Here is a 22,237-nt window from a genome sequence, read left to right on the forward strand (position 1 = left end):
CATACATTGACTCTGTTGTCATCCAAACCCATGACGACTCAGACCTTCTTTCGTCCTCGGTGTCTATGAATCAATTCAGCACCAAGTCGGAGTCCGAATGGATTGATGAAGAGGAAGTTGTTGACAAGAAACCCGTGGAGGAGGCTTCCCCGATGAAGGCACCATCAACTCCGGAAGCCAAGCCTCCCTTACTCCAGATGCGACGACTCCTACCGCACCGGAAGCGAAACCGCTAATTACTCCAGAGTCGAAGGCTAAGGTTTCGCCAACAGCGAAGCAACAGTCTCCCGCTGCGAAATCTGGCACCTGCCGCGCGTTTTCGTCGTCGGTAGACTCAGCACGTCAAGCCCTGGTTCCCGAAGACGCAGAGCGATACCGCCATTGCTCGATTCCCAGGCTGGTTCTGCGAATGCTCAGATTCGTATGGAGCTCGAGTCATTAAGAGCTCGCAAGAAGGTCCAGGAGGGGGTGACGGAGTTGAGCGATAAGAAGAAACTTTGACGTTTGTAGCGTATCCGGATATATGGTAAACGCGATAAATGACGGGTCAATTGTCGCTGAGCCTGTGTACAAACAAATCATGGAATGTCGTTTTGAGTTTGGATATTACATTCAATGTATTACTACCCCTTCACTGCCCTTGTTTGCATTTTTGTTTCACTTTTTACTTGCAACACGCTCTATACTGTTTTCATAATCATCCAATCAAAACTTACAAACACCAAGTGAAGCTACGGGAGTATCGAGAGATCTAAATAGTGATGTAATAGATATGAGCTGCCAAGGACAAGAAATCCCTTGATTTCTTGGGTTTGGGGGGGGAGAGAACTCGGCTTTGAGAGAACTGTGAGTTGAGCAGAAGGGAGACCGGCAATGAAACCAGTCCGGAGATGGATACCGGGATGCAGAGATGCCGGAAGCTCAAACTCGTAGCAGTGAAGCCGAGGACTCAGTTGTTCGGGGAAACCTGAAATCTGAGCAAACCGAAAAGACGTAGCTGCACGTCAGACCAGGCGCTACCCAAACAAAGAAGGGAGTAGGTGGGGTGGGTCAAAAGAGAGCGAAGAAACGGCGGAGCGACTGAAAGGAGAGAGCGGAGAGAGAACGAAGCGAAAATACACTTGCACCGAATAGCGCAAGACGATCGCGTTGTTTGGCTGCCTCCGCTTGAGCCAAATAACTGGGGAAATGCGACGAAGCGCTGGGGCAAAGGGGGATCTCTCTGATCACTACGCTTTACTTGGCCAATCACAGAGTTTGAGCCGTTCGTTCCTCACGTCAAACTTGTGTGGCAAAAAGGTACCTGTTTCTTGCTGCCAAACTATAAATACACTTTAATGTTGAATGCGCAAGTAGAAATCTCACATATGACATGTGCTGACATAGTGTTGCAAAGCGGATGTAAAATGAATTATTACCAGATGCTTCCTACCGATGAAGACGTCTTAAGCCCCCTTGGGCTGCCCGATGCTGGAACTACCACCAGTTCCATAATATATGCCAACTGGGCGCACCTTCCAGAGTGGATCAAGGAGGTGTTGGGTGATAATTGGTACATAATCGCGAAGTCGGGGTATGTCGGTGTGACAGAGGCGAGCACAGATGCATGCTGGTGGCTGGAACGTAAAGGAGCAAAGACAAGCACCTCGACAATGATCAGTATTAATGTCCACGTCGCGTCGCAGCTAGATGCCGACGGGGTCTTGGACATGGCTGCTTCTAAACAGGCCGCACGTCGCTGCCTTGCAGGAATCATCACCAGCACTTCTCGCGATATCAAGGACGTATGGACTCGCGGAGGGCTTGATGAGTTTGGCGAGTGTTCCGTGCAGGACCTAGATGGTAGTCGTTTTGTCCTCGTTGCAGGTCAGACGGTACTGGATATACGTGATCGTGGGATGGATTTGACTGCAGAGGTTTTTGAAGGTTATGCCCGCAAGCTGTTGGAACATACAGTTCGCAGGGATAGTCCACTGCCCCTGACTGCACCCATCATCAAGCGTGGCCCATTGTTATCCCTGTCCGACAAATACGACCTTGAATCGCGCCCGAAAAACATCCAGATTCGTTCTGTCGTTCCACGATTTTCTCTTTGGTTTGAATTGAGAGGGCCCATTGCTGTCGCCGATGCCACTGTCGAGGGATCTGCTGACGATATTTCACTTGAAAGTCGTGTAGTTGAAGAGGACGTTAGGGTGAGGTTTACATTTGCGGTTGCAACACCGGGACACCATCTTGTTGAGGTGCATGCGCACTTTGCAGACTCGGAAACAATGGTTTTGACGTCACAGATGTTTGAGGTTGAACTCTTATACACGAGGCGCATGTGATGAATTAGCACATCGATCTATTTAAATTTAATTATCTTTAATGTACTCTACTATTGGTCACCATTTTGATACAAATTCTCAATGAACCCCTGCAGCCGCATTCCCTCCTCCCAGCAACAATATTGGCCTGGGATGTCAACATATAAGATTGTTGCACCATGAGTATGTCGACAGTCCATTCTCAATGCAACGATTCAATAGGCAGAACACCGCCTTGCTACCACTATTAAGAAAGACCAGCATTGAGTTTTCTGGGAGATTAGGGTCGAATATCGACTGTTCCTTGGTGCGCGTTGTCCTGATTTTTGGTGGGGTTTCTTTTTGATTGTGACTTCAGTCTCGCCCGTGCAATACAGCGTACAGCTGTCGCAACCAGACCAGAAACCAGAGCATAATCTGGAACCTAATGGTGACTTCGGTTAGCGATACTCTGTCGTATCCGAATCTGAATATATTCATATTCATCACCTATCATACTTCTGAACACAATCTGAACCTAGTTCTGTTCCTTCTTCACCTTACTAGCAACGAACTGGCACCTAGCCACCTCTTTCTCATCAGCGAGTTCAACAAAACTCCCACTCATCGTCGTAGTGTCTTGTTGCAAAACAATCTGCCTTTTTTCGCCCAAGGAGAAGCGATCCCAGACGGGTGATCGCTGCAGCTTGAAAGTATTTGGATCTTTCGCCCGTACGAAGGAAAGCCAATACGCGATCAGCTCCTGTGAAAAAGCCGTTTCCTCTGGCGTCATTGAGCTGAACGTCGCGGAACCATTGTACCTTGACCTCGCGTCAGTTCAAGGGAGGGTCAGAGAAAGAGGGTGTACTTACCCTGTATTGCTGCCTAGGAACATCATCCAATTCTCCGCCCCGTGAGCGACGATGGTAGGATTATCACTCGTCGGATTGGGTTGGTTGTATCGGTAGGCCCACGTATCGATTCCTTTGCTGGAATATGCACTGGCCAGTATTTGCCGCTTTTTGTGGAAGAGTATGTCAATACAACCGACAACTTTAAGCACTTGAATGTACTCACACAACATCGATTCAAAGATTCGCCTGTCGCTGCGGCCAGTCTTTGTTCTTCAGAGTCAAAGTCCGAAGATGGGTACGCCTGAAGGGTTGGGTTCAAAAGAGCCACCAGGTCGAAAGTCACTCACGAAGAGGTAATCACTGGTGTCTTGTTCATCTAGTCCCGGGAATAGGATTTTCAAGGATGACGGTATATCGTACCCCAGAACATATGATTCGTTAGAATCGGCGCTAGCTTTGTTCAAGTCCTCATTTTGAGAAGGATACGACAGCACTTACCCGACGATAAGAGGGACGCGGGCGAAATGACCCAAACCCAGAGACGCTGTTGGGAATTCGGTGAAGGTTTTGCCGTCCATGACAGGATGAAAGGCGTTGTATGGACCAGCACTGACAGAATCTAAGTAAGACAGTTGGAAATGTGGTTAAAAATGAACGTACAATTCACCACTTGCTGCTGCATCTTGTGCATGAGCAAGAGCGCTCACGTTGGCTTGTCTCAGGCATTGTAACTTGGAAGAAAGGCTGCCAGTTCCGCATCCTGCTCGCTCGGCATAAAAGTCGAACAAGGGCTATGAGCAGATCAGTCAAAGCACTGACGGTTAGGTAATGAGATAACCTACCCGCTGCTGCTCGGGGAATGGAAGAGGGGTCCTATAAGCGCTCTGCACGATAGCACCGGAGAACAGCGATTCATCTTCATGCGCAACGAGATGGAGTTCCACTGAGGCTCCTCCTGCGCTCTGCCCGTTGATAGTCACCCTCGATGGATCCCCGCCGAACGCTCGTATATGTCGCTTGACCCATATGAGGGCCTGTGTCTGGTCAAGAAAGCCTACATTGAAGTCTCCGTTGGCGGTGTCTGAGAATTCCGGGATAGCGAGGAACCCAAAGGACGAAAGACGGTAATAGATGGTGACGATGACGACGTTAAGGCTTTGATGGACCCAATGGTCGAATGGAAAGGTGGCCGGGTTGCCGTAAACGTAGGATCCTCCATGGATGTAAACAAGTACGGGTACTAGAATGGCGTCGTTAGCAATGTTTCGCATGTTGTCGAGATGCCTACAATCGTTTCCATTGACGGGTGAATAAATGTTAACATTCAAACAGTCTTCACTGCCTGCGCCTCCTGCGTCACCGACTGAAATATAAAATGGTGCCTCAGACTCAGAACTACTTGAAAGGACTAGCGTGTGGCATACATACCCAGAGTAGACCCCTGGACACAAAAGTTGGGGTAGGATGTCGCGTCGAAGATAGCACCGTTCGCTTCTAGTGCGATTCGCGCAGTGTTCAAAGGGATGAGTGCACGAAACCGACGGTCACCAAGAGGAGGTTCTGCATAGGGGATACCAAGATATGCCACAGTGTCTGGGTAGGAAAGGTTGCCACGGTACTTTGCGTATCCAGTATCGACGATGAGCCTACCGTTCGCGAAAACAAAAAATTCGGCAAGCAATGAGAGTTTTATCAAGACCATTATGACTGGAGTCGACAGACGAATGCTGGATCGCAATAGGGGGAATCCAAAAGTCTCTCGTTTCTATGTCGAAGTCCACAAGTTCATTCTATGTGCTGGTAGAAGCTTCGGTTTTGGTGCCAGGGCAATTATATATGCAAAAAAGCAGATGGCCACAGAATCAGAAGTATTAGTTCCCAGTACTCAGTCGCTAAGCTAAGGGATGTCTGTAGTTCAGCAATGAAGTCTTAGTAAAGGACGAAGGTGAGACCGAGTGCAAGCCGAGTGGGGACAAATCTGGTCCCGGCTATTATCGGCCGATGACGACTGCTTATTCCTGCTACTTTAGTGGTACCTGGATTTCGTCGTTTTGGCAGCCCTCATCGAGTAAACTAAAGTACAGCTGGCGCTGCAGTGTCCCAACCTGCTTGCAAAGGTCTTTCCACGATCCTTACGGACAAAATGACAGAATTCGAGTAACGACGGATGTGACCTGCCATCATGGAATTATCAGCTCTGGATGAAACAAGGGGAAAGGGTCAGACTTTGCAGGTACTGATGCGATACATCGACAAAGATAGGCCAAAGGCAGAGCGGCGCTGTCGCTTGCGCCAGAGTTCTTCTGGTCGACCTGGATGCCAAGGCCTGGCATGGATGGATATGTGGCAATTTGAATGACTACGATTAACAGCATACCTTTTACATTGGTACCAAACTCCATCATCGCTGTGTCGAAACAAATTCAGAGACCATGCCTTCAACTTCACCCTCCTCTGCATCGACAACATTATTTCTCTGACACTACGTCCGCCATGTATGAGTGACGGTTCATGGTAAACAAAGAAAACCGTACCTGGTACATAGCGGTCCAGTATCCAGCCCAGTACATTGCGTTGACTGCCCTTGTAAATGCCTCATCCTGCGAAACTGTCTCTGCAGGTGGCTGGGGAGGACTGGACGATGCATCAGTAACCAAGTCTTCTCCTGAATTTAGGGAGGCATCATGAGATGGAACGAATGTCTTGAAGTCGATGGATTTCGAGTCGTCGTCATCTGCCTCGTCGTCGTCGTCGTCTTCCTCTTCCGGGAATGACAAATTTTCAGTGTCGTCTTCTTCAACCTTTGAATCATCACTAACGGGGACATTGTACCATCTGTGATGTATTATAGAGGTAGTTTCGTAGACATGGATAATACGCATACAGTGGTGACCTTTTAGTAGGATTTGTCTTCAAGGCAGTATCACCCCCATGATAGGCCTGCACGCGTTTGAGAAAACGAAGCTAAGGATTAAAGAGATGCCATACCGCATACTCTTCATGGACGGCCTCCCATGCATCAATAAGCACAGAATCGTTCCAAATTTCGGCATGAGTGAGCTCTCTACTATGCTCAAATGCAACAGAGGCATTTCCGTTCGTTTTGGGTTTCTTTGCTGGCGGCCGTGAGTCAGTATTCATGGATGAATGAGGATCTGGGACGATATCATCGTAGGATACGACTGGTCTCATGGGAAGGTAAATAGCCGGCGGCAATTTCCAGATACTCGTTTTAGGCTCTATTTGGCAACCAAGGCCTTGGCAAGGTCAATGAAAATCTGGGAGAAAACGTTCACTTATTCACTTTTGCGTTGTTTTTCTTGACGGACATGGTCCTGATTCGCTGGCCGATTACGACTTTTGTTGAAACCAAGTTAAAAATTAACGTGAGACACGAACTCAGCTCAAAACTTGTGGGGCATTCAGTCAATGATACTATCCACTAGATATATGTCCAGTCCAACAACTTATAAACATAGTCTTAAAGATGAAACGAGAGAAGTATCACAGTCCGACCAACGAGGGAGCGAAATTAATCTAAAGGAACCATATATTGGGTATCATTCGTTGTCACGTTTGCGGGAAGATTGTAGTAGATCGGGCAAAGGTCGTACCAACTCGCTTGAAACGTACGTGTCAGCCTTTACCGTATCCTAAATCAAAGTATGATGCGTGATGACCCACCTGGAATGTCTGAATTTACCTCCGCCACTTCGGGGATGGCTTCAGCAAAAACGATAGCCATACCACTAGAATTTAATTTTAGGTGATAAGAATCGCAGAGGAGGAAATGAAACGCGCGCGTCGAGGTGGAATTCAATGTGGCTATCAATACTGTTTCAGAGCATGCGTATCATGAGGGTTAGATGTGCGCACCAGTGCAAGAACCAAGGCCCTGGATTATCAGTCCTGAATCGAATCGTTGTCAAGTTGCCCTCGGCAACGGGAGTGGTATCTCTGCGGGCCTAAGATTTTGGCATTATCGGCATACACATAACCGTGAGCGTGGCTTTAAGACGGACCGGATTCTTGAAATTGTAAGTATCGCTATCCATGCTTTTCACGACGTCAAAGCTATGCTGTAAATGCATTCAGTCGAACGAATCCGTGCTTGATTTATGAGAGAAGCTTACGCCATGGAGATGGAACGGATGCTGGGAAAGTGCAGTTTCAGTACTAGGTTGAAAGGAGGAATGGAAGAAGAACGTACAGGTCCATCGATCGCTTGTCCGCCAAAGATATTAACCTCAATAGTCTTGTTCAGCGGTAATCCGTATACAGAACCTGGGGGTAACAAATCCTGCGCACGCTGAGTACCGCTCAAGATCTGGAGTAGTACGGGAACAGTGGGCGGTACGAATTGGACACCATTTATTAAGAAGACGTTAGTAGCATTGTCAACGGCGAGAGTGAGATTGAGTACGACATCCGCCCCACCGGGATATGGCTCTCCAGGGGCTCCAGGAGATTCCAGTGGATGCAAATCTACCTCGCGCGGGGAAATAATATGCTGTTGTATCGAAGTCGTCGGCTCGGAATTAGCTGCACCTTGATATCTCAATATAGCAGAGTTGATCCCGTTCTCGAACCCGAGATTCCCAGCATCAGGATTGGCCCGAATCCAGTAGTTATCAACCGGTTGATTGGTCTCCAATATAATTGAGAATCTCTGAGCAGCGAATATCGTAAGCGAATTGGCCGTGATGGGCTGAAGATTGATGCCGTCCGTTTCGATGACAGTGAAATTATGACCGTCAATGGAGAATTGAAAGGCGGCGTTGCACGATACAGAAATCAGTCGTAGCCGATAACGTTTGTTTGGAGCGACGGTCATAACAAAGAGAGGAGCTGTGGGCTATGCATGGAATGTCCCTTGAGCAACGCCTTGGGAAGAACGATAATTAACTTACATCTTGATAGTATCTACCCATACCATTGATCAGGGTGGAATCAGGATCCGGCGTCACTGTCGTATTGATTATGGCTGGCGTTGGCAAATGATACCTAGAAAATATCCCATGTAAGAAAATACTAGACTCAGTCCTCGTCTCACAGACTCACCAATCTGATATTACAAGGATGGTGTTTTCTGTAAGATAAATCAGTACGGCTCTGATCGATCCAGAATAGATATACCGACCATCATCGACATCATACAAGGACCGATGAGGGTCATTCTGACCATCCACTCCATCATACACGATGAAAGGCCCGACCTCCCCATCACAATATTGAACGGAGAGGTGCGAATGGTACCAAAACGTCCCAGCCTGGTCCGGAACGTGGAAGTCATACATGAACGACTTGTTCTGCGCGATTGGACACTGCGTAACAGAAGTAGAACCATCTTCGAAGTTGGTCGTATGTTGGTGGATACCGTGCCAGTGCTGAAGAACATGAGAGGCGGGAAGGTGGGGCGGAGAAACGCACTTACAATACTAGTATCGAGAGCCATGGTATGGTCCGTCAATTCATCGATGACGTTGATTTGGAAGCTGCCTCCCTAACAATATCTTAGAACATATACCGTCAAGTAGATATCCTAAACCACCTTGATACCACTTATCGCAGGTCCCGGCAACGTTCCGCCTGGAAGGACCGTCCTACTGATAGTCAGCACGCGTACTTCTAGGCAGAATTCGTGCACCTACGAACGAAGGAATCCATCTGGAGCAAGTTCTTTGTTGACAATAGGTAGATCTCCCGAAGAACCAAGGACTTCAAGCGACCTTACTGACAGAATAAGACAGAAGAGAGCTAGCAGAAATTCAAGCATGATCAATGAGTCTGCTGAACCAAAGAGAAAGGACGATAGAGTAGAAGATGAGGCAAAAACGGCTCACCTTCGAAGCTCTTTATAGTAAGTGTATGTTAAAAATAGTGCTGTTCGAGAGCGATAGTCACACCTGGAATATCTATGCCTGTGAACGCGGGGAACAATAATGTATAAGCAAACGTAGCTGCAAGCTAATAGAAGGAATGAAGTGATCGTGATAACGCTGCGCGTTTACCTGTTCGGGAATGGCCCCAAAACACGATACTAGTCCATCTAGGACGCTGCCAGTCGTGATGCTCACCCACACGTATGTGAAAGGAGGTAAAGACAACGAAAATCCGCCATGAAACAGGACGGCGGCTATGCTTTAATACATTATTGATGAGTACTTTGATGCTAAATAGAGCGTACCTGAGGATCACCTCATGACTGAGCTAGAATGATGCCCAGTGGATCCCATTCAAATTCCGGAGCCAATAGCAAGCAGAGAATTTGTCATCAATACATGTCAACCCTGGGAATAGCTGTCGTATCAAAAGATCATTGGGAAAGAACGCCCGTCTTGTGATTCCAAGACTGTATTGTAGAATAATGAAACTTCTATCTTTTGCAGCCGGCACAGAGATACATATGAAGAACAACCTTCTAGCGACTGGAATTCATTTCGAAAACCAGGGTGGGGCGTGAAGCCGAGGCTCCTCCGGCGCTCTGCCCGTTGATAGTCACCCTCGACGGATCCCCGCCGAACGCTCGTATATGTCGCTTGACCCATTTGAGGGCCTGTGTCTGGTCAAGAAAGCCTACGTTGAAGTCTCCATTGGCGGTGTCTGAGAATTCCGAGATAGCGAGGAACCCAAAGGACGAAAGACGGTAATAGATGATGACGATGACGACGTTAAGGCTTTGATGGACCCAATGGTCGAATGGAAAGGTGGCCGGGTTGCCGTAAACGTAGGATCCTCCATGGATATAAACAAGTACGGGTACTAGAAGGGCATCGTTAGCAATGTTTCGCATGCTGTCGAGATGCCTACAATTGCTTCCATTGACGGGTGAATAAATGTTAACATTCAAACAGTCTTCACTACCTGCGCCTCCTGCGTCACCGACTGAAATATAAAATGGTGCCTCAGACTCAAAACTACTTGAAAGGACTAGCATGTGGCACACATACCCAGAGTAGACCCCTGGACACAAAAGTCGGGGTAGAATGTCGCATCGAAGATAGCACCATTCGCTTCTAGTGCGATTCGCGCAGTGTTCAAAGGGATGGGTGCACGAAACCGACGGTCACCGAGAGGAGGTTCTGCATAGGGGATACCAAGATATGCGACAGTGTCGAGGTACGAAAGGTTGCCACGGTACTTTGCGTATCCAGTATCGACGATGAGCCTACCGTTCGCGAAAACAAGAAATTTGGCAAGCAATGAGAGACATGCGACAAGCATTGAGAGTTTTATCAAGACCATTATGACTGGAGTCAGCAGACGAATGCTGGATCGCAATAGGGATATTCCAAAAGTCTCTCGTTTCTATGTCGAAGTCCACAAGTTCATTCTATGTGCTGGTAGAAGCTTCGGTTTTGGTGCCAGGGCAATATATATGCAAAAAAGCACTGATGGCCCCAGAATCAGAAGTATTAGTTCCCAGTACTCAGTCGCTAAGCTAAAGGATGTCTGTAGTTCAGCAATGAAGTCTTAGTAAAGGACGGAGGTGAGACCGAGTGCAAGCCGAGTGGGGACAAATCTGGTCCCGGCTATTATCGGCCGATGACGACTGCTTATTCCTGCTACTTTAGTGGTACCTAGATTTCGTCGTTTTGGCAGCCTTCATCGAGTAAACCAAAGTACAGCTGGCGCTGTAGTGTCCTAACCTGCTTGCAAGATCTTTCCACGATCCTGGCAGATAGCTCAGAAAAGGTAACAGATCTAGAGGAGGATGCGCTCCAGGTTCCGGTGCGTGATTCCATAGAGGATTCACTGTATAAAATGCCTTCGCTTCTGGAAATTCGTAGCGCGGACAACGCTTTCCATATAGTACGGACAAAATAACAGAATTCGAGTAATGGCGGATGTGAGTAAAGAAGGCCTGTCATGGAATTATCAGCTTTGGATGAAACAAACGGAAAGGGAGTACAACCTACTTCAGGTGATCGCAAAATGTCGTACATGAGCTCCGCGGCCTCCGCCTTCTGAATGACCAGATGTTGTAGTGAGAGCTGTGTAGCCAGCATCGTGTGAGTTGCCTTGCGAAGCGCTCGCCATACTTCTGCTACGTCAATGGAGTATCAGTAGATGCATATTGTCAATGACCTTGACTGACAGTTTCCCACTAACACTATACTTAAACCACCGGTAATCAGTGTCCCCATGTAGTGGGGCGGTCTATCTGAGCATCCGCATAGCCTGCACAGCGCAATGCTATGTGTTTTGGTGTGAAACCCTGCCCGTCTTTGCGACGTGTGTTATTGCGGAGTGACGTGTCATGTCGTCGGCGAGTCAACATCGTGTTTGGGAGGAAAGGCGTCAAGAGTCGTCTTGCGAGGCATGGTGGCGTCTCGCGTCGATGATGGTAGTATAAAGAGGGTAACTGTGGGAAGATATTCCCGATTAATGCTTCCGACGAAATTCCGCTGTTTCCGCTGTCCCGCCCCCACTCGCTCCCCAAAGTTAAGGTGAAGAGCATGTGTCCGATTTGATCTCAGGCAGAATACGTTGGATAAGCATGCTGTGTTGACATCCTCGACATCCTCCGTCCCGCGTATACCGGTTGCTGCCCTGTTCATTATATACAACCTATGGTAAGGATCCAACCGGGAAGTTGCCTGATGCATTCATCTACCGATGATCTCCTGAATAAGTGTGATAGAAATAGGACTCGGTTTTGCCACCATATGAGCTGGCCCTCAAGGCCTCACCCGCTAGTCAAATATGCCGGTCCTCTTCAAGTGAATTCAAAGGATGTACACTCGTTCAGAAAATGTTGACTCAGATGGTTTGTTATTGCAAGTTTCCTGGCATGGATACTGTTGGAGAGACCAGGAGATCCCACGACAATCTTCGTTTAACGCGGTCCGGGTTACGTCACTAGACGTTGAGAGCAGTCCGAGCACGCGAGGACAGCGCTCATAAGGTGCTGACTAAGCGGCGAGAGATCGTTTCACATCTTCCTCTCGCAGTCAGCACCGCCAATCTTCCAATTCGTTACCCTCCCACCCACCCTTGAGTCTTGATTCTGAGGGAGTGCATCTTCCTCTGGAATCTCACTCACGAGACAAATAAGTGCACCCAAGTAACAGGTGCCAATTCGTTATGACGAAGTCTTGTGACTTGTTCTCTTATTCTACAGCTGCTAATACATCTCTCTATTGCCCATAAATGTCACAATCAGCCACCGGTGCTCCTGTGAACCCAGGGTCAGGTCCAATTGGCACGATTAACCCAAAGTCTCTGCCGAAAAGTTCTGAGGATATCACCCTTGATAAGCTATGGGCGAAGATGAGCAAGGAGGTGGCTATGAGAAACATGAAAAGAGCAGATAGACGAAAGGAATTGATGGTGCAGGGGAAGGATCCCAAGGATGTCTCAGACGACAAAAAGGATGAGTCTGATGTTCTCATTCACACCGTGCGTAAGGCAGTAGAAGCCAAAGCGGCATCGGCATCTCTGGTGAAGGCTGCTGCCACTATTGCTTCATCTACCACCACTGCAACATCCATGGACGCCACACTTTCGACGTTTTTCTCTGATGCCATGACAGAGAAGAACAAGACGGCCTATAATCCTAATGACATTGCCTTCTACGAGGATTACAAGGCACTTTTGGTTTACAAGATTTCAATTCCCTTGTCCATGTTTCACCCATCCTATTTACATGCGTTGCAGTACTCTGACGACTCTCTCCCTCGGATCAAGATTACTTGAACTAGATCAGACGGTACCAGCAAGAACTTCAGTGTCCTCAACATATCCAGAGCACCAGCTGAAGCCGACTTAAACAGGGCTGACTTCCTCATGTGCTACAACAATCTTCTCGAGTTTTTCACTGATATAGGCTGTGGACTGTGAACTCTTCAAGGCCTTAATGAACATCTGCACACAATGTTAACTGATCCCAATTTTGCTATGTGGTTTGAGGCATACAAGTCTTTCGACTGAGATTTCTGGGTGAAGTTCTTCAAGGATCCCTTCATACCTGATCCTTCTGCGAAGTCTTGGTCAGATGGAGTGCAGACTGCGAAGGACAATTACCTCCTCAGACAACGGGAAACTCAAGTTGCAGGAAATGGAGGCCAGGACAGATGAGATAAAGGGAATGGAGGGTATACAAACAAGCAGTTTAATCCTTACGATATGACTCAACGGGATAACGCTAGTCGCTCCAGTTCCTTTCAGCCCTTATGCCTTAGATGTGGCCTCATTGGACATTATGTGGACTCCTGCATGGCAGCAACACCTAGTAAAAGCGGACGGTTCTTTCTTGTTGAGTGGAGGGACAATTCACTCCTTCAAATCTCAGATCACAAGCTTGTCTGTGTCCATTTTAACCTCACAGTCTGCAGAATCGAGCCTTCCATCAACCACGGTATCCATATGTGCTCCTTGTGTGCCGACACTCACCATGGAGCGACAAAATGCACTTGTAACTGAGGCACATAAAGTTGTCACCCCATACAAACCTTCGGGATGGTGACACGCCCTTCAAAAGTATAATCTATTGGACAAGTATCCGAATCTAGTCTTCGATATTGCTTATAGTTCCCCCATTGGTAACTCTCCTCCTCTCACTTCTACTTTTCTACCCCCCGAATATGCCTTCAGCTGAAGCTAATCCTGAAATCATTGAAAATTACTTACAAGACGAAATTGCAGCTGGACGAATGGGAGAAGGATTGAGTGTTGAAAAAGCTCACGTGTTCTTTGGAGGTCATTTCCGTACAGCACCAATGGGTGTTGTGTTTGACCAGCAAAAGCCATGGATCATCCATAATCTATCTGCTCAGGATCCTGAAGGTTCTTCTACGAATTCCTGGCTCAATGCAAAAGACTGGCTGACACGTTGGTATACGGCAAGCATGTATGAAGAAGCGGTGAGTGTCTGACTTATACTGACTGGATCTGGTGGAATGGATATGCACGGAAGTGCTCACATGTGACCCACATGTTCTGGTGGCATGGCTCATGCCTGGTGAGTATTACGATTTTACACTTTATCTTATCTTATCGCTCTCATCGTAATCCTGCTATGCTAGTTTTCCGGACTTGATCGCATTCACCATGCAGGTATTGTGCGCTTAACGCACCGTTGCAGACACTTGTAGTATATTTAGCATGACCCAAACTGTATTTAAGTAGCTCGACTGCAGGTCCTAAACCTCAGTCTCGAACTAAAGTTTATTCACCCGATAACCTAGTCTGAACTCACTCTCGCTAAACTAAGCGGAAGCTCCCTGCACGCAAACCTGCGAGCAACATAAAGCGCCTGACTGAAGTGCAAGTCACGCTTAGTTGTTTGATCTTGTTTGTGTAATCGGTCGCTAACAATTAGTTCGAGACTTTCTTACTCTTCATCAACGACTACGTTGGAGAACAGTAACGAATGAACCCCATCGAACAGTACCTCACCGACCTTTTCGGACTTCAAGGCTTTATTGCCGTAGCATACCTCGCATTCCTATATGGATACGAGTACCGATGAAACCAGGAGCCAGACTCCGAAGAAACTATCCCCGTCGAAGCCCCCAACCCGGAGGCTGAGCGACCGCACACACCCCCTCCCAACTACATTGACGACAGACCCGACCCAATCATCCACTTCATCTTTATCACAGACAACGAGTGGATCACAGAAGACTCCAACACAAGCGAGTCCAGTGAGTCCGACACCGAGGTGGAAGGATGGCCTGCACAAAGAGGCCCAGTCGTTGAAGAAGAAGAAGAGCGAGGAATCTACGAGCAAGGGATGGACCAGTGTGTTCTCTCTCCCATTACCGAGGAAGAAGACGAAGGGGAAAGCGAAGGAAGCGACCTCTGGGACACCCCTTCACCCACCTCCACAGAAAATTCAGCCGCCAACCCTGGATATGATTCCTACGGACAGCGCCTCTATCAAAGAGGGCTTAGATATCATTTGGGAGAAAGAAGAGAGGCTGAAGATGGAACTGGAAGCAGTTCAGATGAGGAAAGCAGCGATACAGAGGAGGACCATGATAGCGACGAGCTCCCAGGGCCACGCAACGACTGGTCCCCTCCAAGGCTGGACTCCAGAGGAGAAACATGGGGCCACTACTACGCCCGCAACGACTCATCAGACGACGAGGGAAGTTACCTCGACCTTATCACCCGCCCGAACACCCCAATCATCATCAACGATCGGGCCAGGGAAGCCACTACCGAGCTCGACAGCTGCGGACCCACATATGACGCCGACGCCAGCTGCGATGTATGCAGACAAATACAGGACTACGCCGACGCATGGCTCATGTACGAAGGAATCGAAGCCCCTGCCTCCGTCGTCCCCTTCGCCATCTACCCACTCGCGCCAGAACACCCCCACGCAGCCCCTATCCCCTTCGTTGCACCCTGGGTCTGGGATAGACCCCGAAGACCAGATTTCGAACAGATCGTACTCAGGGTCGATGAGTGGTCCAGAATCATTCGAAACTGGAACCGTATCGTCACAGGAAGTACGGAGCCTTTCGAGCGAGTCCGACCAATCGGAATTAGAAGAAGGAGAAATCTACGAGAACCCTGGAACAGGGCGGACTTCGACTTACAGCAGCAGCATAGACACGGAGAATACGGAGAGGAGGATGTTATCCCGGAATTCGTGGAAGGATCTAGCTCGGGAACCTACTGAGGCCGAGTTAGAAAATATGACATATTTGGAAATGCTGCGATGGACGGAGAAGAAGTTACCACGAGAGCTATCATGGAATAGCTCGCCGCAAGGAAGGTACTTCCAGAAGGAGAAAGATTCAGTAATTGGCGCCCAGGTGATTTACAGAGAAACAGTATTTCACACCAACGGGTTGTGGAATCAAGTACACCCAGACGATTACACGGACCCCGGGGAACGGTACCAGGTACCTGCCCCATCAGAAACATCGAGCGGAAGTACGGTGGACCTGAGCCACCTATCAATTCTCCGAAGAACAGGGTACGTCGACCCTAGCTGATTATTCGCCGCCGCAGGAACCCCAGGAAGTGCAGGCGCTGCAGCTGCGGCACCAATACCACCCGCAGCACCAGTCCCTGCACCACAAGGCCCTTTAACCCCGCATCACAACCCTGCACTACGATCCCTACCACGTCCAGCAGCAATTCCTATCCCCGCTGACCCAGTACAACCCCCGAACACGCCACCCCCATTCCTAGTCGGAGTGGCAAACACAAACCCATGGGGACAGGTGAAACCGCAACTGGTGGATCCTCCCGAGAAGTTCAAGGGGGAGTCCAACGACGTAGATCGCTTTCTCAACCAATGCGAAGACTACTTCAACGTATTCCCGCAGCAGTTCACCATGAATTCCCATGGGCAAAGCCCAAACAGGGTGGTGTTCTGCACGTTCCGACTCGCAGAAAAAGCATTGCATTGGTGGAATCACGCTAGGGACGAATATTACGACGAAGTATGCGGATACCTACGATATCCCGCATGGCCCGCATTCCGACAGATCATAGAAGACCAATTCCGGACGGATGCCGAAGTAGAACTCAAACTGCAGGAGTTTAAACGACTCCGTCAGAACACGTACAAATCGGCAAAGGAATTCTTCCGTGATTTCAAGCGTCTAGCCAAGGAATCCGGAAAACGCCACAACGAGGAGTATATGATCGAAATACTCAAGCCAGCCATCCGAAAGAACATCAAGATGGCTATTCATGCCACAGGCACCGTGTTACCCCGCACCTACGCGGAATGGAAATTCCGGGTAGAACAAATGGACTACAACTACCGTGTGGGACTAGCGGAGGATGCCGGCAGAAGTCAAGGAATGCAGGGTCAGCAAAACAAGGGAACGGGAAAAGCCGGAAGTTCTGGGAATTCCCAAAGTGATAAGAAGACAAGCACGGGCACCACGTACGGGGGCCAAGGGCAACCAATGGAGATAGACCGACTACGGAAGGAAGGACGATGTTTCCGCTGCAGTCACAAGGGCCATCGGAAGCAAGACAACAAGTGCCCTAAGGACGAAAGTACGTGGCTCGTCAAGCATCAGCCCAAGTTCTCGAGAGCCCAAATTCGCGCAATGTATCAGCAAGTACTCAAGGAAGAGGAAGGAGAGGCCTCCACATCGAAAGTCGAGGAAGTAAAAGACGAGCCGGCGGCGTAGGCGACAAACGCGCGTCGGCAACGGACATAATTTCATTTAGTGGTGCGTCACAGAATCCCGCAGGTCGGACTAATGTACCGCATGTAGTATCTCGAGGCAATGACAAATCTTTCACGCTATCACAAAATGAAATTATCAAGTCGCATAAAAAGGAGGACGGTGTACAGGGGATTTCCACCGTGCTCGAAGAAGAACCCCATTCAAGATCCTTGGCCACCGGTGCGAAAGCACAAGCGGCACATGCTGCGCAAGGCGGCGGGACCCACGGGATCAAGGTCAACATCGCTCCGTGGAGGGTAGGTACCGGCGCAGAAAACGGAGGAAGAGCGGCCGAGCCAGTAGTGGGCGAAGGCACCTCCAGGCGGGAGAGGAACGATGCAGGGCCTCGCCTGAAGGCAGAACGTACGCACCTGCCCTATGCGGCCAACTACCCCGACACGACGGAGCCGCAAGAGGGAACGCGAATCCCCATCAAGCAAACCGCTGCCCCGCAAACAACAGTCAAGACAATCGGGGACATCATTCATTTTCCCCCGATCACGGTGCGTCTCCCTTCATCATCGCTAACACATAATGGCACCGGGGGCTTGTGTTCCCCGGTGGGCGGGTCGGTGGGACCATTATGTGCACCTCCTATTTGTAATAAAAAAAACGTTTCTATCGAAGAAGTGCCTGATGAGGAAGATGATTACAGTTACCAACAAAGTCGCAAGTCACAAGGGGAAGACCCGGTGATACACACCGAGGAGTACCCGGAAGATTACGAGGTAACCGAATTAGAGGAAGAATATTACAATGACAAATGGGACAAAGGGTGGCTCAAACCACATAGCGCTGAATGGGTACGCCGAAAAATGAGGCAAGAAAAGACTATGGATGGCAGGCTCGCTACCCTACGAATGTGGGTACACCCCAGACGTCTCATAGAGGTGGATGAAGATCTCGTACTAGATCTCATCGGATCCTCTAAAGAAACCTATCGCCAACGGGAACAGTGTTTACAAAACATGGAAGACCTACGTGTGCCCCCGCAATACATTCGAGGAGGAAAAGGGAGGAGCGTCAACATCCATGTACAACTCGAAACCTTAGACACCGCTCAAACACGAGCAGTCGACGCCCTGGTAGACAGCGGATGCACCGGGAGCTGCATAAATCGAGCGTTCGTACAAGAACAACAGATGAACACGGTCAAACTACCAAAGGCACAGGCTGTGTACAACGCCGATGGAAGCAGGAACAAAGGAGGAGACATCACAGAAGTAGTGGAACTACGCATGATGATTGGAGACCACAGTGAAAAAATTGACCTAGCCGTCGTAGACCTGGGAACCATACCCTTGTTCCTAGGACACGACTGGCTCAAGCGCCACAACCCAATCATCGACTGGAAAACCGAGGCAGTAACCCTAGCCAGATGTTCATGCTGCAAAATACCTTTCCTACTCCCAGATGAAGATCCCGAACAGCAATGGGGAACAGAGATAGAAGAGGGAGATACCATCCTCGTCATAGACTTTGAGGAAGCCTTTCATGTTCGGGCCATGGGGAGTAAGGCCAATGAACTAGCCGCCAAAGCCAATCAAGCCAAGGAAGCAAAGACGTTCGAAGAAATGGTACCGGAACCGTACCGGGAATTCCACGACGTATTTGCCAAAGAAAACTTTGACGAGCTACCACCACGAAAACCATGGGACCATGCCATTGAGCTAATCCCGAATGCTAATGCGAGCCTGGACTGCAAAGTATATCCATTAAACCCCGCCGAGCAGGAGGAATTGGACAAATTCCTGGACGAAAATCTAGAATCAGGAAGAATCCGACCCTCCAAATCCCCTATGGCATCACCATTCTTCTTCGTCAAAAAGAAGGACGGAAAGCTTCGACCTGTACAAGATTACCGAAAGCTAAATGAAATGACCATCAAAAACCGATATCCTCTCCCGCTCATCGGAGAACTGATGGATCAATTAAAAGACGCCAAATATTTCACGAAGCTAGACGTACGATGGGGATACAACAATGTGCGGATCAAAGGAGGAGACGAGTGGAAGGCAGCATTCCGAACCAATAGAGGGCTGTTTGAACCCATGGTGATGTTCTTCGGACTCACCAATTTGCTGGCGACATTCCAATGGATGATGAATGACCTGTTCAAAGAACAAATCGCGTGAGGAGACGTCACCGTATACCTGGACGATATCCTGATCTGCACCAAAGATCAGGACAGACACCGAGCGGTGGTACAAGAAGTCCTGGCAATTCTACGCGCTAACAACCTATTCCTAAAAGCGGAAAAGTGCGAATTCGAGGTATTAGAAACCGAATACCTTGGAGTAATCATCAGTCAAGGGTCGATACGCATGGATCCCATAAAAGTCAAGGGTATCACCGAATGGCCCCAACCCACCAAAAAACGAGAGTTACAATCGTTTTTGGGCTTCACGAACTTTTACCGAAGGTTCATATGGGACTATAGCAAACACGTACGACCCCTAACCCAGCTCACGGGAAAGGCAGAATGGACATGGGGAGCGACTCAAGATCGCGCATTCAAGGAAATCAAAAGGAAGCTAGCGGAGGAAGTGGTGTTAGCAATACCCACGCGAATGGGGAAATACCGTGTAGAGGCAGACGCTAGTGAAGGAGCGATAGGGGCGGTACTATCCCAAGAGCAAGAAGGAAAGTGGAGACCAGTGGCGTTCCTGTCCAAAGCCTTAACGGTCACGGAACGAAACTACGAAATATACGACAAGGAGCTCTTGGCAATCATGTTAGCCCTCGAGGACTGGAGACACTACCTAATGGGCGCCCATCAGGAGTTTGAGATCTGGACAGATCATCAAAACCTGCAGTACTTCCGCAAACCCCAGAAACTCAATCGAAGGCAAGCACGATGGGTAACTGAGTTAGCGGAATACCACTTCACGCTACACCATAAGCCGGGAACAGCCAATAGGAAAGCAGACCTCTTATCCAGGAGAGCGGATCACGACCAAGGAGGAGAGGACAATAAAGAAGTGGTGGTACTCAAACCAGAGACGTTCAGGGCATTAATCATGCTGGGAGAAGAAGAGATCCATAAGCGCATCCAAACAGCACTAAGGGACAATACCAGATGGGACAAAGGAATAGAAGCATCCCTACACCATCCTCGGGGAATAGTACAAAAAGACGGACTAATGCACTATGATGGACGACTTTACGTCCCTCGAGATGCCAAACTACGAGGAGAGTTAATCGCCATCCATCATGACCACATTACCGCCGGACATCCGGGAATTGAAAAAACCAAGGAGCTCGTCCAGAGAGAATACTGGTGGCCCAAGCTGAAGCAGGACGTAGAATGCTATGTAAAGGGATGCGAAGCTTGTCAACGAACAAAAACAAGCACGCAAAGGAAAAGGGCACCCTTACACCCTCATGCGGTACCCTCGCGACCATGGGAACACATCACAGTAGACATGATAGGCGAACTACCGGACTCGAACGGTTACAACGCCATTCTTATGATTGTAGACCGGTTCTCCAAAGAGGTCATCCCTGTACCATGCTCCACCGAATTAACCTCGGCAGGATGGGCCAAAATACTCAGAGATCAAGTATGGGCTAAACACGGGATGCCTCAAAAGGTGATCTCCGACCGAGGGCCCCAATTTGTATCCAAATTCATGAAGGAGCTTTATGAAATGCTACACATCCAGGGAAACCTGTCGACAGCGTATCATCCACAAACGGACGGGCAGACGGAAAGGGCGAATCAGGAGATCGAAAAATATCTCCGCATTTTCATCAACCACCGGCAGAATGACTGGAGCGAATGGCTACCACTCGCAGCGTTCCAGCATAACAACCGAAAACATTCAGCGACGGGATACTCCCCTTTTGAAATCAACCACGGACAAAAGCCTCACCTCGCTCCAGTCACGATTAAAGAAGGAACAAACCCAGCAGCAAGGGACTTCGCAACCGAAATACAAAAAATCCACGAACAGACCACCAAAGCACTGGAAAAAGCGGCAGAAACCATGAAAAAGCAGTACGACAAACACCAACGAGTGGCCGTAGAATACCAACCGGGAGACAAGGTTTGGTTGGACTCTACGAACCTACACCTTCCTCGACCAATGAAGAAGCTAGGTGACAAGCGCGTCGGACCATTCGAAGTACTATCCAAACATGGCGCCTCCGCATATAAACTGCGACTCCCCCTCTCCTGGAAGATTCATGACCGCTTTAACGAAAACCTCCTTACCCCTTATCACCCGCCAGAGTTCCCAATCCAAGTACAGCCTTTACCACCACCACCAGATCTCGTGGACGGACAGGAACAGTACGAAGTAGAGGAAATCGTAGACCGAAGAGAAAGAGCACGAGGACGAGGAAGAAGACGGGGCACGGGTATCAAATACCTAGTCAAGTGGAAGGGATACCCGAGGGAGGAAAACTCCTGGGTGGACGAACAAGACCTGGACAATGCCAGGGATGCAATAGAAGACTTCGAACAAGTCTCTTTCATCAGCCGACCACCCGCGGAATGGTGGGAAAATGAGGACGAATCCGACTCCTGGTCCGAACACGAATCCGTAACAGAGTCAGAAACCGACCACCCATTGGTACAGGCAATCCAAGAATACCTGATAAAACCAAACTCACCATCTCTGGTGGAAGCATATCTTCCAAGACCAAGTTATGAAGCAGTCGGGACGACTGCCTTAACAGGGGGGTAATATTACGATTTTATGCTTTATCTTATCTTATCGCTCTCATCGTAATCCTGCTATGCTAGTTTTCCGGACTTGATCGCATTCACCATGCAGGTATTGTGCGCTTAACGCACCGTTGCAGACACTTGTAGTATATTTAGCATGACCCAAACTGTATTTAAGTAGCTCGACTGCAGGTCCTAAACCTCAGTCTCGAACTAAAGTTTATTCACCCGATAACCTAGTCTGAACTCACTCTCGCTAAACTAAGCGGAAGC

At 48.9% G+C, this 22,237-nt stretch overlaps 8 protein-coding genes across 8 annotated transcripts; 2 read left to right on the forward strand and 6 right to left on the reverse strand.

Moving 5' to 3' along the window:
- The first annotated feature begins 1,222 nt into the window (after positions 1-1,222).
- Positions 1,223-2,578, forward strand: EV420DRAFT_1132974 (uncharacterized protein). Its single transcript, XM_060465990.1, has 2 exons — positions 1,223-1,299; positions 1,357-2,578. Exon 2 carries the CDS (start codon positions 1,368-1,370, stop codon positions 2,328-2,330), a length of 963 nt encoding a protein of 320 aa, XP_060323544.1. The 5' UTR covers positions 1,223-1,299; positions 1,357-1,367; the 3' UTR covers positions 2,331-2,578.
- A 248-nt stretch (positions 2,579-2,826) lies between these two features.
- Positions 2,827-4,844, reverse strand: EV420DRAFT_1279169 (alpha/beta-hydrolase; the record flags this gene model as incomplete). Its single annotated transcript, XM_060468123.1, has 8 exons — positions 2,827-3,109; positions 3,161-3,306; positions 3,366-3,443; positions 3,490-3,592; positions 3,641-3,751; positions 3,803-3,933; positions 3,985-4,505; positions 4,571-4,844. The coding sequence occupies 8 exons, from the start codon at positions 4,842-4,844 to the stop codon at positions 2,827-2,829; spliced, it is 1,647 nt and encodes a 548-aa protein (XP_060323545.1).
- Positions 4,845-5,365: 521 nt separating this feature from the next.
- Positions 5,366-6,339, reverse strand: EV420DRAFT_1581740 (uncharacterized protein). The gene is made up of 5 exons (XM_060474676.1): positions 6,131-6,339; positions 6,027-6,082; positions 5,677-5,977; positions 5,520-5,624; positions 5,366-5,468 (listed from the first exon to the last, which is right to left on the reverse strand). The coding sequence occupies exons 1-4, from the start codon at positions 6,332-6,334 to the stop codon at positions 5,544-5,546; spliced, it is 642 nt and encodes a 213-aa protein (XP_060323546.1). The 5' UTR covers positions 6,335-6,339; the 3' UTR covers positions 5,366-5,468; positions 5,520-5,543.
- Positions 6,340-6,891: 552 nt separating this feature from the next.
- EV420DRAFT_1279244 (laccase 1 DVT) lies at positions 6,892-8,918 on the reverse strand (the record flags this gene model as incomplete). Its single annotated transcript, XM_060468128.1, has 11 exons — positions 6,892-6,967; positions 7,019-7,107; positions 7,165-7,221; positions 7,276-7,296; positions 7,353-7,997; positions 8,053-8,146; positions 8,204-8,231; positions 8,283-8,529; positions 8,577-8,645; positions 8,694-8,745; positions 8,794-8,918. 11 exons carry the CDS (start codon positions 8,916-8,918, stop codon positions 6,892-6,894), a joined length of 1,503 nt encoding a protein of 500 aa, XP_060323547.1.
- A 645-nt stretch (positions 8,919-9,563) lies between these two features.
- Positions 9,564-9,935, reverse strand: EV420DRAFT_1279200 (Alpha/Beta hydrolase protein; the record flags this gene model as incomplete). Its single annotated transcript, XM_060468125.1, has 1 exon — positions 9,564-9,935. The coding sequence occupies one exon, from the start codon at positions 9,933-9,935 to the stop codon at positions 9,564-9,566; it is 372 nt and encodes a 123-aa protein (XP_060323548.1).
- On the reverse strand, positions 9,759-10,558 carry EV420DRAFT_1581755 (Alpha/Beta hydrolase protein; the record flags this gene model as incomplete). The annotated part of the gene is made up of 3 exons (XM_060474677.1): positions 10,373-10,558; positions 10,093-10,351; positions 9,759-10,027 (listed from the first exon to the last, which is right to left on the reverse strand). Coding segments are annotated over exons 1-3 (313 nt in total), but the record flags the coding sequence as incomplete, so codon positions are not given.
- Positions 10,550-11,591, reverse strand: EV420DRAFT_1133107 (uncharacterized protein). Its single transcript, XM_060465991.1, has 3 exons — positions 11,241-11,591; positions 11,062-11,189; positions 10,550-11,006 (listed from the first exon to the last, which is right to left on the reverse strand). Exons 1-3 carry the CDS (start codon positions 11,287-11,289, stop codon positions 10,713-10,715), a joined length of 471 nt encoding a protein of 156 aa, XP_060323550.1. The 5' UTR covers positions 11,290-11,591; the 3' UTR covers positions 10,550-10,712.
- A 491-nt stretch (positions 11,592-12,082) lies between these two features.
- On the forward strand, positions 12,083-14,110 carry EV420DRAFT_1581758 (uncharacterized protein). The gene is made up of 9 exons (XM_060474678.1): positions 12,083-12,121; positions 12,230-12,242; positions 12,309-12,801; positions 12,847-12,974; positions 13,077-13,192; positions 13,256-13,502; positions 13,579-13,580; positions 13,626-13,686; positions 13,739-14,110. The coding sequence occupies exons 2-9, from the start codon at positions 12,230-12,232 to the stop codon at positions 14,017-14,019; spliced, it is 1,341 nt and encodes a 446-aa protein (XP_060323551.1). The 5' UTR covers positions 12,083-12,121; the 3' UTR covers positions 14,020-14,110.
- Positions 14,111-22,237: the final 8,127 nt, after the last annotated feature.

The sequence above is a fragment of the Desarmillaria tabescens genome, assembly GCF_030435595.1.
Source record: "Desarmillaria tabescens strain CCBAS 213 chromosome Unknown EV420scaffold_77, whole genome shotgun sequence".
Lineage (NCBI taxonomy): Eukaryota > Fungi > Basidiomycota > Agaricomycetes > Agaricales > Physalacriaceae > Desarmillaria > Desarmillaria tabescens.

Coding starts and splice junctions, on each gene's coding strand:
- EV420DRAFT_1132974 (XM_060465990.1), top strand. CDS start 1,368: ATGACATGTGCTGACATAGTGTTGCAAAGCGGATGTAAAATGAATTAT.
- EV420DRAFT_1581740 (XM_060474676.1), bottom strand. CDS start 6,334: ATGAGACCAGTCGTATCCTACGATGATATCGTCCCAGATCCTCATTCA. Junction 6,083..6,130: donor CCGTCCATGAAGAGTATGCG/GTATGGCATCTC, acceptor AAACGCGTGCAG/GCCTATCATGGGGGTGATAC. Junction 5,978..6,026: donor CCTACTAAAAGGTCACCACT/GTATGCGTATTA, acceptor AATACATCACAG/ATGGTACAATGTCCCCGTTA.
- EV420DRAFT_1581758 (XM_060474678.1), top strand. Junction 12,975..13,076: donor GTTTTTCACTGATATAGGCT/GTGGACTGTGAA, acceptor CTTTCGACTGAG/ATTTCTGGGTGAAGTTCTTC. Junction 13,193..13,255: donor TCAGACAACGGGAAACTCAA/GTTGCAGGAAAT, acceptor ACAAACAAGCAG/TTTAATCCTTACGATATGAC.
- EV420DRAFT_1133107 (XM_060465991.1), bottom strand. CDS start 11,289: ATGGGGACACTGATTACCGGTGGTTTAAGTATAGTGTTAGTGGGAAAC. Junction 11,190..11,240: donor TATAGTGTTAGTGGGAAACT/GTCAGTCAAGGT, acceptor CCATTGACGTAG/CAGAAGTATGGCGAGCGCTT. Junction 11,007..11,061: donor ACATTTTGCGATCACCTGAA/GTAGGTTGTACT, acceptor ATTCCATGACAG/GCCTTCTTTACTCACATCCG.